This window comes from Cucurbita pepo, chromosome LG01 (assembly GCF_002806865.2).
Source record: "Cucurbita pepo subsp. pepo cultivar mu-cu-16 chromosome LG01, ASM280686v2, whole genome shotgun sequence".
NCBI lineage: Eukaryota > Viridiplantae > Streptophyta > Magnoliopsida > Cucurbitales > Cucurbitaceae > Cucurbita > Cucurbita pepo.
The window spans coordinates 5,053,087-5,067,659 of NC_036638.1; the positions used below are offsets into that span (position 1 = coordinate 5,053,087).

General features: G+C 40.2%; 4 protein-coding genes across 4 annotated transcripts; 3 read left to right on the forward strand and 1 right to left on the reverse strand.

Moving 5' to 3' along the window:
- The first annotated feature begins 269 nt into the window (after window positions 1-269).
- Window positions 270-1,841, forward strand: LOC111788519 (thiamine thiazole synthase, chloroplastic). The gene is made up of 3 exons (XM_023668859.1): window positions 270-757; window positions 981-1,469; window positions 1,550-1,841. The coding sequence occupies exons 1-3, from the start codon at window positions 338-340 to the stop codon at window positions 1,694-1,696; spliced, it is 1,056 nt and encodes a 351-aa protein (XP_023524627.1). The 5' UTR covers window positions 270-337; the 3' UTR covers window positions 1,697-1,841.
- LOC111805426 (COBRA-like protein 10) lies at window positions 1,744-4,323 on the forward strand. Its single transcript, XM_023690527.1, has 2 exons — window positions 1,744-1,777; window positions 2,300-4,323. The coding sequence occupies exons 1-2, from the start codon at window positions 1,744-1,746 to the stop codon at window positions 4,123-4,125; spliced, it is 1,860 nt and encodes a 619-aa protein (XP_023546295.1). The 3' UTR covers window positions 4,126-4,323.
- Window positions 4,324-6,812: 2,489 nt separating this feature from the next.
- On the reverse strand, window positions 6,813-7,751 carry LOC111806552 (early nodulin-like protein 3). The gene is made up of 2 exons (XM_023691923.1): window positions 7,476-7,751; window positions 6,813-7,387 (listed from the first exon to the last, which is right to left on the reverse strand). Exons 1-2 carry the CDS (start codon window positions 7,660-7,662, stop codon window positions 6,978-6,980), a joined length of 597 nt encoding a protein of 198 aa, XP_023547691.1. The 5' UTR covers window positions 7,663-7,751; the 3' UTR covers window positions 6,813-6,977.
- Window positions 7,752-9,070: 1,319 nt separating this feature from the next.
- On the forward strand, window positions 9,071-13,827 carry LOC111809061 (GTPase-activating protein gyp7-like). The gene is made up of 11 exons (XM_023695394.1): window positions 9,071-9,384; window positions 10,028-10,123; window positions 10,362-10,465; window positions 10,992-11,269; window positions 11,400-11,522; window positions 11,640-11,728; window positions 11,966-12,071; window positions 12,283-12,380; window positions 12,856-13,110; window positions 13,294-13,377; window positions 13,519-13,827. The coding sequence occupies exons 1-11, from the start codon at window positions 9,295-9,297 to the stop codon at window positions 13,531-13,533; spliced, it is 1,338 nt and encodes a 445-aa protein (XP_023551162.1). The 5' UTR covers window positions 9,071-9,294; the 3' UTR covers window positions 13,534-13,827.
- Window positions 13,828-14,573: the final 746 nt, after the last annotated feature.

The following is a 14,573-nucleotide window of genomic DNA, read 5'->3' on the forward strand; positions in this document are numbered from 1 at the left end:
TAAAAAAAAAAATATATATATATTTTTTGTTTTATAAGGTAATGTATATAAAATATCTTGAGGAAAGAGAGAGGGAAAGGAGAAAGAAACAAGAGATAATGGGAAAAGAAAACGAAGCATCATGGTGATGGATGATGCGATTTGGAGAACCCCATCTCCCCATTCTGAGCCCTTCATTTTCTATCCTCTCCCCCACATTTCCCCATCCCTTAGATATTTTTCTCACTCAAATAATTTGCGGTAAAATTGAATGCGCCATTTCAGTCTATAAAGCCCATCTTCCCCCCCAACGCCCTTCCCCATCCCATCTCCTCTGTTTTCCTCTGTTTCTACAAGAATGGCTTCCATGGCTTCCACTCTCACCACCAAGCTCCAAACCCCCTCCTCCTCCTCCTTACTCGACTCCTCTTTTCATGGCACCCCTCTGGCCCCTCCTCCTCCTTCTCTCCGCCTCAAACCCACCCCTGCCTCTTTCTCCATCTCTGCCTCCTCCTCTCAGCAGCAGCCCTACGATTTGAACTCCTTCAAATTCAACCCCATCAAGGAGTCCATCGTCTCACGTGAGATGACCCGCCGTTACATGACCGACATGATCACTTACGCCGACACTGATGTCGTCATCGTCGGCGCTGGCTCTGCCGGTCTCTCTTGCGCTTATGAACTTAGCAAAAACCCTGATATTCGCATCGCCATCATCGAGCAGTCCGTCTCCCCCGGCGGCGGTGCATGGCTCGGTGGCCAGCTCTTCTCTGCTATGGTATGCTTTTAATTCCCTTATACGCCCCCTTTTCTTTCCTGTCTTCTAGCTTTGAATGCTCTGTTTTTTGTAAGAAAATACCCACAATTAGATCATACTAATTCAGTCATAAATTGGCTTAAGCCCAAGAATTTAAATACTCAATCAGTACAAGATCTGATTCTAAAATCATTAATCTGATGGGTTTGGGCAAATTTAATGTTTGATTCATATTCTTTGATAGGTGGTACGGAAGCCAGCCCACTGCTTCTTGGACGAGGTTGGTGTGGAGTACGACGAGCAAGAGGACTACGTTGTAATTAAGCACGCGGCTCTGTTCACCTCAACGATCATGAGCAAGCTGCTGGCACGGCCCAATGTCAAGCTGTTCAACGCCGTGGCGGCAGAGGATTTGATCGTCAAGGGCGGCAGAGTTGGCGGTGTCGTCACCAACTGGGCTTTAGTGTCAATGAACCATGACACACAGTCCTGCATGGATCCTAATGTCATGGAGGCAAAGGTGGTGGTCAGCTCTTGTGGCCACGACGGGCCCTTCGGAGCCACCGGAGTGAAGCGACTTAAGAGCATTGGCATGATCGATTCCGTCCCGGGAATGAAGGCACTGGACATGAACACGGCGGAGGATGCCATTGTTAGGCTCACCCGAGAGGTAGTGCCTGGCATGATCGTAACGGGTATGGAGGTGGCGGAGATCGACGGAGCTCCAAGAATGGTAAAGAACTAAATTTGAATTAATGGTTTAACTAAAAAGCTTAGACCTTGTTTAACAATCAGAGGTGGTGTTGGATGCAGGGGCCAACGTTCGGGGCAATGATGATATCAGGGCAGAAGGCGGCGCACCTGGCGTTGAAGTCATTGGGGCTGGCAAATTGCATTGAGGATGAAGCAGCTGATCTGATACTGGCGGCGGGAGAGTCGCCGGAGGTTGCAGATGGTTGAAGGGTGAGTTTTCATGGATGGAAGGCGGCGGTTGTGTTTTGTGATTCATGGGGGCTCTGTTTCCGTGGCAAACAGATTGGGGTTTGGGGAAAAGCCAAATTTTAAGTTAAATTAAATAAAATTGTATCAAAATGTTAATTGCCTTTTTCTTCTCCCTAATTTTAAGTTAAATTATTATAAAATGAGATTTAAATTAATAATTCTGTAGTTAATAAATTATTGAGTGTTTAAATTTAAAAAAAAAAATTATTAAACAGAAAATAAAAACAAATTTAATTTGAATTTAGTATTAATTAATATCCAAATAGAAGACTAATTAAGTAATTAGTTCCGGAAGTGGTTAAATTAAAGAAAATTGATAGAGAGAAAAAAGGGAAGCGAGCAGAGCCCCTTCAGTCAGCGGGCGAAAATGGCGGGAAAACTAGAGGCCGAAAATTCCCTCCCCTCTGTTTCCTTCTTTTATATCAATCTTCTCATTTTCTCAACTCTGGTTTCCTCGAAGCCCCTCGCCTTTCCGCCCTCCACCGCCGCGTTCACGCGCGGCGCCGCTCCCCCACCCCCACCCCTCCTCCTTCTTCACCCATTTCCATTTTTTTTNCCAAGAACCTTCCGGCATGCAATTCCCAATGCTCTGCCCCAGAGAATTGATCTCTGTTTTCCTTGTTATTCCTCTTCTTCTTGTTTCCAATTTATCTCCCTGTTCCGCACAAGACTACATCATAGGCGACCCCGGAGCAGCTGGCGGAGCAGGCGGCGGAGCAGTCGTCGGAGATGCTGGCGATGATACCAAGGAGAAGCCGGCGGCGGGACCGCCAGAGCATAACAACTGTAATGGCATATACTTGACCTACAATTTCATTTCGCGTGAGAAGGAGCTGCCCCGGTTAAAGAATGCGACGGCTCAGGCTTGGGCCTTTAAATCGGAGGCGACAATTCTGAACTCCGGATTGACTGAGCTCAAGGGCTGGAAGATGTTCATCGGATTTCACCACCACGAGATTCTCGTCTCTTGCTGCAAAAAAGATCCAAAGTTCAAGGAGAAAAAAGCACCCAAGGCCAAGAAAATCAAATTTCTGGCTCGGCAAGATGGAGATCTCTCACTAACGTACGATGTGATGCAATCTTTTGGAAACAACTATCTAGCTCAAGTCACAATCGACAACAACAACCCACTGGGGCGCTTGGATCACTGGAACTTAACCTGGGAATGGATGAAAGGAGAGTTCATTCAAAGCATGAGAGGAGCATACACTCATACAAGAGACATAGCTCAATGCGTCTACGGCCCCGCAGGCCAATACTATCAAGATTTCGACTTCACCGGTGTCATGAGTTGCGATAAGAACCCGGTGATGGCCGATCTACCAGCGCAACGGAAGGACGATCCCAAGATCGGAAAGTTGCCATATTGCTGCAGGAATGGAAGCTTGTTGCCTACCATGATGGATGAAAGCAAAGCAAGGTCTATTTTTCAGCTACAAGTCTTCAAGCTTCCACCAGACATGAACCGAACGGCTCTTACTCCACCACAGAAATGGAAAATCTCAGGTATCCTAAATCCGGAATACGAATGTGGTGCTCCAATCCGAGTCGTACCGACCGAGTTTCCAGACCCAAGCGGGCTTCAATCAACGAGCACGGCCATCGCTAGTTGGCAAGTTGTATGCAACATTACAAAGCCAAAAGTGAAGCAATCAAAATGTTGTGTTTCATTCTCAGCATATTATAATGACTCTGTAATTCCTTGCAATACGTGTGCTTGTGGGTGTGAAGACACTGATACTTCTACTTGCAATCCAAATGCACGCTCAATGCTGCTCCCTCCAGAAGCCCTTTTGGTGCCATTTGATAACAGGACAAAGAAGGCAAGGGCTTGGGCTAAAATTAAGCACTACCCAAATCCAAAGACGATGCCTTGTCCTGATAACTGTGGAGTTAGTCTAAATTGGCATATTAACTCCGATTATGCCGATGGATGGACTGCAAGACTCACACTTTTCAACTGGGAAGATTACCCATTTGAGGATTGGTTCACTGCCGTTCAATTGGGTAAGGCCGGCCGTGGTTACGAAAATGTTTACTCCTTCAATGGAACCAAGCTTCCCAACGTTAAAAATACCATCTTTCTCCAAGGCTTGCCTGGCTTGACTTACTTGATGGGAGAGGTGAATGGTACCAATCCCACATCGGATCCGAGAATTCCAGGAAAGCAGCAGTCCGTGATCTCTTTTAAGAAGAAGGGCCTGCGCGACTTGGACATACAACGAGGTGATGGCTTCCCTATTAAAGTGTTTTTCAACGGCGAGGAATGTGCGCTTCCAAGGGCAATTCCTTTGCCCAGTTCAGCCTGCCGCTGTCCCTACGGTGTCATGCGCCTCGTCTTCATCTTGGCTCTTACTTTGGCGCTTATAACAGATCGCTTCCATTGATTCATATCATCATTGGCTTCCACAATCTGTTGATGATCTTGGAACACAGTTTTGAATACTTGGAATATATTTTACTTTAAAATTATGAACTTGAGCTGATGGTCATGACTATGATGTGACGATGAAATGCAGCTATCTGTTTGTTTCTATCAAAAGGGCTCCTGAGTTTCAATGACATATTATTATAAAACTTTGTACTCCTCTTGTGCATTTGTTGGTTGTGTTATCATATGCACATGAAAATGGGAATTTTAGGATTATTTTTATCTTTTCCCAAATTTTTCTTTTCTTTCTGGTTGCTACCAATATAAACATAACTCAACTAATGATTAACTTCACGTATCTAAAGAATTGTTGATTATTAAGAGCTATATGGGCTAATGAGACATGGGGATCGTATTGTAATTGGGATCCAAAAGAAACTTGGGCATTTATTACTTAGACGAACAAATAAAAATAATGAATTCTCATGTGATACACTTTTGATCATATTTGACGTTTGAATTTGAAACTTGGTCGAATTGGATCCTTTCGATTTCTATACTGAACATATACTTACGAAGTAGTTTTAACTTATTGATTGACACTAACCCTAGATCTCTAGATCTCTGCCCTCGTCTCCTTCTCTTTACCTCTTGTCCCCTCCTTGTTGCCTTTTAACTCGGAGATAATACAAACGAGAAGTTATATGATGAACAAAATAAAAAAGTTAGTTCACTCCGAAACTTAGATACATCTCGTAATATTGGCAACCATATCAATGGTCCCTCTTAATCGCATATGAGTATTCAATCTTTTGACTTATGGTTGCACATACCCCACATAAACATATCCCAACACTGTTGAATCTTGAGAATGCTAGAAATAAAGAATAATTAAACTTATTCCAATTGAAAAAATATATAAATAAAGAATGTTATGGAAGAATTTATGTAAAAGGGAACCGACCAGGTGGGAATATAGCACAGATTTGAGAGATGTGTGTGCGCGCACGAGTGAAAGACAAGAGGGTTGGGCAGCTCAAACGCCTTCGTGTGCCCAACTTCCACGCCTAATGTTCATGTTACCCAACCCTACAAAACTGAATATGCAGGTATTGTCGTAATATTATAAACTTTTTCAAACCCCCATCTCCCATTAAAAGCTATCTTAATTTTAGATTTTGTAACATTAATTTAAAATTCTGACCTTTCAAACTTGTCAAATTAAGTATAATTTAATTGAAATTTTCAAACCCTCCAACCATTTAAAAAAAAAAAAAAAAATTAAAAGAAATGAATCGTGTTAGGTTGTCGCCACTAACTAATTGCCTTGTGTTCAATATATATATATATATGTATGTATATGTATGTCCCATCCCATGCCTCAATGCCTTATATCCCATGCTCTTTAGATCTCTCTCAAAATGTTCTCCCAATCGATTTTAAACTCCTACGAAGAGAGCAATCGTCGTCGCAACACTTAAAGTCTATTAAAAAAGGGTATGTTATATAGGTAGATCGTGTGTACAGAAATACTATACTTTCAAACTTACATAATAGACATGATTTTATGTCTCATTAAAACATGAGACGANTTTTTTTTTTTTTTAAATTCAAACAATTAGAATCTCCGATCCATATATATATATATATATACCGACCCAACGCCTCACCAGCCTCGAACCCAATTCAATGGAAAACTCAGCCATCTCCAGAATCTGCACCCAGAAGCAGGTGGATCAAGATCAAAGTAGTTGGACTTCCTCCATGGACGACCTCCTCTTATTCGACCACTCTAAAACAATTTCATATCACTTTCAAAACGCCGCCGTCTTTTCTTCCTCCGATGACGACGATCTCCAAGACACTGCAACTTCTCCGCCTCATCCTTCCATAATTTCCGACGTACATTACATTCTCAGCTATATAAATTATCATCCAAAACTTTTGCTTACACTTTTTTTTAAACTGGGTTTTGTGTTTTGAATCAGATGGATGGGCTTAGCTCCAAGCAAAAGAAGCAGCAGCAGCTCAGTGCCATGATCAATCAAACAAAACACAAGGTTTGTAATTTTTTAGTGTTTTTACATTAAAAATCCATTCTTTGATGCAATTTTAACTGTGATTTTGGGGTTTTGATTTTGTAGGGAAAAGAATTTGAGGAATTTGGGGAAGTTGAAGATAGAATTGAAGTGGGTTTTGTGGGGAGGGATAATAATTGTAGCACAGGGCTCAAGAACATTGGCCTTTGCTTGGTTCCTGTATCCATGGCTATCAATTATTTTGGTTAGCCCTTTCCTTCTTCACTTACATGTATATCCCGAGCCCAAATCATTTTTGTTACTTAGTAGTAACGACGAATCTCTATAATGGTATGATATTATCATTTTGAGTATAAGCTCTCGTGACTTTACTTTTAGTTTTCTCAAATATATGATATCAATAGTGGGACTCGAACAAATAATATCTCCTGAATCTGTTTTAATTTTTTTAAAAGTCGTGAATTAAGGCATGTAGATTAAAATATGAATATTTAACTTAGAAAATCCATTTATTTGGGTAATTACACAGACAAACAAGACACCAATTATTCACTCTCAAAAGAATCAAACANACATCTGGGACTCGAACAACTATTATCTCCTAAATCTCTTTTAATTTTTTTAAAAGTTGTGAATTAAGGCATGTAGATTAAAAAAATGAACATTTAACTTAGAAAATCCATTTATTTGGGTAATTACACATACAAACAAGACACCAATTATTCACTCTCAAAAGAATCAAACAATCCACCACACAGCATGACCACAAACCATGTTAAAAGGAAAAAATAATGCAAACCCATTATACAAACCCTAAATTATTATGTAATTACAAAAGAATCATGGAAGTTGCAACCATTCCAGTTAAGCCCAAAAAGAAGCTGATGATTGATGTAGAAGATGATGCTGCATTGGAAGGAGGCCCCTCGGCGGTTGGCGACGGGGTTGGGTTCATCTGGGCCGGAGCTTCGGGCGGAGGAGATTGTGGTTCCTCGACCGGAGCGGGTGGCGGAGAAGAGTATTGCTTGGTTCTATCAGCCAATACAACCACCACCAATTTCTCATTCTTGAGGCAATTGTCTTTGATACCACTTATGAAGTAGTGAGGGCCAGATTTTTCAAACTTGATGATGGTGTGGCCATCTGAAAAGTGCTTTATGGGCGATTCTGTATGACAGTTATTGTAGTCATCTTGGTTCACTAACAGCACCGAGTCTTGCCCACTTTGGTAGTTGAACACTGCACCATTAATAACATATAAGTTCCACGTGAACGAGAGCTTATGTTCAAAGTGGACAATATCAAACCATTGTTTAATTAACATTACCTATGGAATCACCCATTTGGAATCTACGAGATTCAGCCCATTGGTTCAAACTCTGAGCATTAGGGTCAGAAGGAACGCCCCAAATGCCCTTTGATCCTCCCACTTGATACTCAACTCCGCAAGCACTTTGCACCAATAGCAGCAATACCCCAAAAATGGTCACTGCAAAACTGCTCTTCTTAGCCATCGCGCAGCAACAAGTAGAAGAAGAAGAAGAAGAAGAAGAAGAAGAAGAAATAGTGGGCTCTCGAATTATTATTTTGCAAAGGTAAGGGAAGGCGGAGAGCAGGTTTTGTAGGCAAAGTTTTGCTTTTTCATATGGGGTTGGCTTCCTCTACAAATAAAGCATATATTTTTGCGTTATGATGGGGTTGGGGAATACGTCAAAAACTTGGATAGTGGGAGTGCTTTCCCTTTAATTTATTTCCAAGAATATTCATGTCTTCTTGTTTGGGTTTAAGGCTGTCACACTTTGATTCCTAGCTTTCTAAATCACTCCCTTGGGTTTCATTTGGTACTAATTACTAATGATTGTAGGGATGACTATGAGGAAGGGTGGGATCAAGAATCTCTCACATTTCTAACCCTTTGGATCCAAGATTCCATCAATTCAACTCAATTCTTAGAGTTTCCGTCCAATAATGAATTTATTTGGATTAAATTGGGTTTAAATAATTGAAAATTTTATGGGTTTAGTTGGTTCATAATTTTCGAAAATCAAATTGGTTCCGAATCTAAAGTTATTATTATAAAATGTTGATTAATGTGACTTTAGAATTGCTTTCTTGGGAAGGAAGATAGGACGTTAACATCTCCCTCCTTGAAATCATGAAAGGAAAGATTGACACAAATCTATCCTAATAAGTTCTAGAAGGAGTTTGTTTGGACGAAGAATCTTGTTCCTACAAGCTTTCTATACCATAAACAAACCGTTTGTACTTAGAAATTGATAAGATTAAGAGCCTATAAATAAGTTATTTAACGAGTATTCTATACTCATTTTTGTTACTTTTGAGTAACTAGTCAAAGACGAAAGCGGACTGGAACTATGTGACTATAGAGGAGCGTAGATTCGAGCCGAACGGTGAACCTTTCAAATTAAATATACAATTTATATAATACATATACTTCGCATTAAAGTTTTTTACACGTGGGCCTAGGTAATGGGCCTGTCGGACACGTCGGCCTGTCGGGCAAACATGAATTATCCAAATGGAGTATTATTTAGTTATGGATCAACTGGGGTTTACACGTGGGCCTAGGTAATGGGCCGAAAGTAAGAGTCAAAGTCAACAACGGAGGTGGAGGTCAGCAAACAACGACAGTGTGGAATGAATGTCGTGAGCTGCACGCTCTTGGTCGCACAGACAGATTAAGGAAGAAACGAGAGATTCAAGGAAGTTGAATGAACGTATAAAACGGGGATTGTTGTTAATGGGGATTTGTGGTGAGGTAAAAACAGGCAACTTTGACATGGTAAGACAGAGCACAAATCCATGAACTTCGAGACCTTTTTCTTATCCAATCAAATTAAGTAAAAATTTTCCACCCCCTCTCCCCTCCCCTTTTAGCTGTTGCCTTGTTGTTTGTGTGTATATTTATTTTTGCGTCTTTAGCTGGTTATTCGGAGCTGGATCTCGTTCCCAGCCTCACACCCCCCCGGATCCTCCCCCTTCAACTCTTTTTCTCTGGGCTTTGAATCTTCTCTTCTGGGGTTTGATCATCTCAGGGGGGTGAGCGGATTTCTTGATTTGGGGCTGATTTGCTTTGATTCTGTCTTTTGACCATCTCTCGGAAGTTATTTCGGTGAGTTGTGGGAATGTGGAGAGACGCTGGAGCTCCTGCTGATTCTTTCTATGAGGTTCGCCCTGAGTGCACCGATGTTCCCAAAACCCGCTTCAAGATCAGGGTCTGTTTCCTTCTCTTCTTCTTTACATTGAATCACTCTGTACCTCGTTTGGTAATGCCCCACTTCTAGGATTCTAGCTTTTTATGCATTTTAGCTTCTGCTCCACTTCTAGGATTGTATAAAGTTTTGACATGCCAGAATTGGTTCTTTCAAGGTGGTATGGTCAACCTTGTGTGANTGGTGTGACCTTTTTGGTTCTTACTTTTGCATAATAGTATTATTAACCTTTTTTATGGCTGATCTTTTGGACGAGCTTTTGGTTGGCCATTTGACTACTGGTTTGTGTATNTTGTGTGACCTTTTTGGTTCTTGCTTTTGCGTAATAGTATTATTAACCTTTTTTATGGCTGATCTTTCGGACGAGCTTTTGGTTGGCCATTTGACTACTGGTTTGTGTATGTCAGGCTACAAAAATTGGTTCCCTGAGTAACAATTCTTGCACATATTAGGTTTTCCTTTGGGAATTATTCTGACTGAATACTGCTTCTTTGAGGTTCATTGATTGTCCTGCTAAACTAGTTACTTCACTTCGTTTTATATGCGATTGTCATGTCACTTTTAGGTATTGTATTGATCTAAGATTGCTTATGTGAAAGAAGCCCATTTCATTGCTTTAAGAGTTGATAATCCAACATTCATGCAGGCTGGGAAAACTTTAAGTGTTAGAAAATGGCAAGCAGCATTTAATCCAGAAGGGCAACTGGACATAGCAAAGACTCTAAATCGCATTCACCGTGGGGTAAAGTTCATGGTGTTCTTGTCTTTGGACAACCACACTCTTTGGCAGTTGCTCAGCTTTATCTACTAATTCAAAACTGATTCTCTTTTGATCGATATGATCGTATTCACGAAAATATTCGATGGAGATTGCAGTGATCCTTGGATGATAAAGNCATGTTCACAAAAATATTCGATGGAGATTGCAGTGATCCTTGGATGATAAAGTTCTTGTTTTTCAAATTGTCTATGTAATACAGGGGATCCATCCTTCAATTAGAGGAGAAGTGTGGGAGTTTCTTCTTGGTTGTTATGATCCTATGAGCACCATTGAGGAGAGAGAAGAAATTCGCCAGCGTCGAAGGTAGTTCATCTAATTGATGCACACTGAGAGAATCCACCCTTTGATAATCTACATTATTTGCTTCAAAGTTAATGCATCATATAATGTTTCTGCAGATTCTGAACTCGTTTTAGTTTGATTTCTCCTCAATTATTGGTTGCGAAACTTCGCTTCAAATGGTTCTTTGTAGTTTCCAAGAAATGGCACTCCCAAAACTAACCTTGATTGTAAGAACTTGGTAGATACCCTCTAAGGTTTGAGCTCAAGCCCCATGTGGAAAACTTGATAGTTTAAAACCCTCACTGTCTCCTATAGTCGGCCTTAGGGTGAGGAAGGCATAGTCTAGGATGCGTGACGATGGACCATGAGCATAATGCGACGAGTTGGCCTCTCCACGAAATGATTTAGTTGTAAATGAGAAGCTTTTGGCCGTTGTTTTCATGTCACTTCATTTCAATATAATGCATTTACCCAAGTTTTTGTAGTAATTGTTCACCTCTTCTCTAAATCAAATGAACGCTTAGATTGTGAGCTTTTGAATTTGCAGGATACAGTATGCGACATGGAAGGAAGACTGTCGACAAATGTTCCCTGTCATTGGAAGTGGTAGATACATCACAGCACCTGTAATCACAGAGGATGGTCAGCCTATTCAAGATCCGCTTGTACTTTTGGAAGCAAATCCAGAAAGTGGTCCGCTTGTGCCTCAAGACACCGGCACTGCTGATGCCGAGTCTGATGGTTCACAGCCGAATTCTTGTAGTAACATGGAACCTGTGACAGATCAGAAAATAATTCAGTGGATGCTTACTTTACATCAGATAGGTTCGTAGAAGCTTTATCGCTCACACGCACACATGACATCATATATTTGTTTATATGACAGTTGTGACATGACTCGAGTATCTTTTATAATTTATTTTGAAGCTGACCATTTGAAAAATGTTCGTGTTAGGCCTTGACGTGGTTCGGACTGACAGAACTTTGGTATTCTACGAAAAACAAGAAAACTTATCAAAACTTTGGGATATTCTTGCTGTTTATGCGTGGATAGATAAAGACATCGGCTACTGTCAAGGTGCGTAATTTTGATGAATGAGATTAAGTTTCTCGAGTATCGACTGCAGTCACCTTCTGAGTTCTATAAGGCCGAAAAACATATTTTGAACCTGACTTTATGAATATTTCTGAGTAGGAATGAGTGATCTTTGTTCCCCCATGATAATGCTTCTCGAGGATGAAGGCGATTCGTTTTGGTGCTTTGAACGTTTGATGCGCAGATTGGTACTAACCTTTCTTCTACTTGAGTAACTTTATTTTTTCCGATGCTTCGTATTTGATATCTTTCACCTGTGCGTGTAAGTCGATTATATTAACTCTGTGCTCACGGTTTCGTAGTCGTTATTCTGAAAATATCGTTTTGTCTCCTCATCAACCAATCTAGTTCTTTGTTTTTCTCTTCCCTATCATTATATTTGCAATTTAGCGTTCTCGTGACGTATTCTATTTGAAACTTTGAAGCGAGGGAACTTCCGATGCACTGATAGCTCGGTCGGCGTGGAGACTCAACTCAATAACTTGGCTGCTATCACACAAGTCATTGATCCAAAACTTCATCAACACTTGGGTATTGCTCGTAGACTTATATTTACATGCATTTCTTCAGCTTTATGAGATATTACAATCGAAGAAGTATTGTCATTCGATGATCGTTGCGAATGGCGATCGATTTAAATGACCATAATTCAACTGAAAATTGTGTAACTTAGGGGTCTAGAACAGACATTGCTACCTAACTTTGAAAAGTAACAATGAAGGTGCTGTTTTTATGAACACAGAGACACTTGGGGGTGGTGACTATCTTTTCGCTTTCAGGATGCTTATGGTTTTATTCAGACGCGAGTTTTCCTTTTGCGATTCGTTATATCTCTGGGAGGTACGTTTAGTTCTCTAAAGAAGGGATGAATCAAACAACATCCCAGGCTTGTTCTTATGTTTATAAAAGTTTTTATGCATTCATACTGTGGCTGAAGAGGACATCATGAACTGTATAAAATTCTTACNTGACCATAATTCAACTGAAAATTGTGTAACTTAGGGGTCTAGAACAGACATTGCTACCTAACTTTGAAAAGTAACAATGAAGGTGCTGTTTTTATGAACACAGAGACACTTGGGGGTGGTGACTATCTTTTCGCTTTCAGGATGCTTATGGTTTTATTCAGACGCGAGTTTTCCTTTTGCGATTCGTTATATCTCTGGGAGGTACGTTTAGTTCTCTAAAGAAGGGATGAATCAAACAACATCCCAGGCTTGTTCTTATGTTTATAAAAGTTTTTATGCATTCATACTGTGGCTGAAGAGGACATCATGAACTGTATAAAATTCTTACACATCTGCTGTTGCAACAGATGATGTGGGCTCTGGAATACGATCCCGATCTATTTGCGTTGTATGAAGAACCTGAAATGTGCAATGAGAAAGGCGAGGGATCGAAAGGAAAAGAAAAATCGATGCGCCAATGTGGGAAATACGAACGGGAGAATTTGAAAGCAAAGAACGCACAAGCTCCTCTTCCGATCTCGGTTTTCCTTGTTGCTAGTGTCTTGAAAGATAAGAGCACAAAGCTACTTACAGAAGCTCGGGGTCTGGACGACGTTGTGAAGGTCCGTTTCTCAATCTAATAATAATTCGATCTCTTGGTAACCTTCAACACATTAAGGTTACAAAGATAATACATTAAATTGAACTCGAGCATGAGAATGATCTGTTGTCGGTTGTCTAAGCAAAATCACAGTTTCGACTAACCGTTTGCTTGCTCGTTTCGTGTTCTTTCTTTTCTTTGGTAGATATTAAATGACATGACTGGAAATCTTGATGCCAAAAAAGCTTGCACTGGGGCAATGAAGCTTCACAAGAAGTATCTAAAAAAGGTAATATGCATTTGTTTGTTGAAGTATTACTTTTGAATTCAGTCTATTACAAGTTCGTCTGCAAACGAGAGGAAAAGGGAGGTAGGTATCAACCCGACCCGACCCGACCCGACTAACTTTGCGGTGACTTCGCTGCTGCAGGCCAAGAAGCCATAGCAGTAGAGGAAGCTGAAACTATACTTTTTTTTTCTGGTCATCGAGTCGATCGGGCAAGAGATACCAGTGGCCGGAGTTTGTGGAGGCGACACAATTTTTCTGATCAGCTATACATTCCCAGATATTGAATTTGTTGTATGTAAAAATAATGGTTCATTTCCCCCCCTTTTTGGACACACATTAAAAGAACAGTGAAAGAATATGTTTTGTGATAATCATCCTGATTCTTTGTAACAACTTGATGCATACACCAGTAAATATCGTTGGTATATGGGAACAACATTCCAGGCCTTATATACCTATATACATTATTAGATTCCATGATACGAGTTAATTAATTAAAACGTCTTATGCACCGTAGTGCTATTAATATAATCATTACTATCTAGTTGACCGCTCACAAATTACTAGTAATTACAATTTGGTCGATAGTTTGTTTCTCTTTTGTAATCGCATCTTATCCTTGAGAGAAGAGCTTTAGAAACTGTAGATTACAACACTTACATGTTAAATTGGCTTATGGTAGCATTTTGAAAGAATTAGAGAATTTCAACCGATACCCTTTACTCACCTAAAGGGAACAAGGAATTTGAGGGAATATATGTCAAATAATATATACGTCATAAGCTCCAATAACTTAAACTTAGGTTGGTTTAATTAATCAAATTTTCACTACAGTAGTGTAAACTCATGCATTATAAAACAAGTTGCGACCATAGATATAATCATTACAAACAAGTCACTTTACTCCCTGGTGTATACTCTTTTCACCCTATGTCAAGCTGTGTCCACAGATATCAATACCATATGCAAGTTGATCGATTGGGTCAAAAGTTTGTAAGTTTGTTTTACTAATGCTTTAGTTACATATTTTACTTTCCGTATCACTAATTTTCTAATGAACAATTGTAATTTAATCATAAACCAACTCTCGGACCGATGAGAGAGTAGGGTACCATAGTTAAAGTCTCAAAATCAACACTCGAGAATTATGCTTCTAGTTCTCTGTCGGGTCAAGTCGTGAAAGGAAAGGGCGCAAT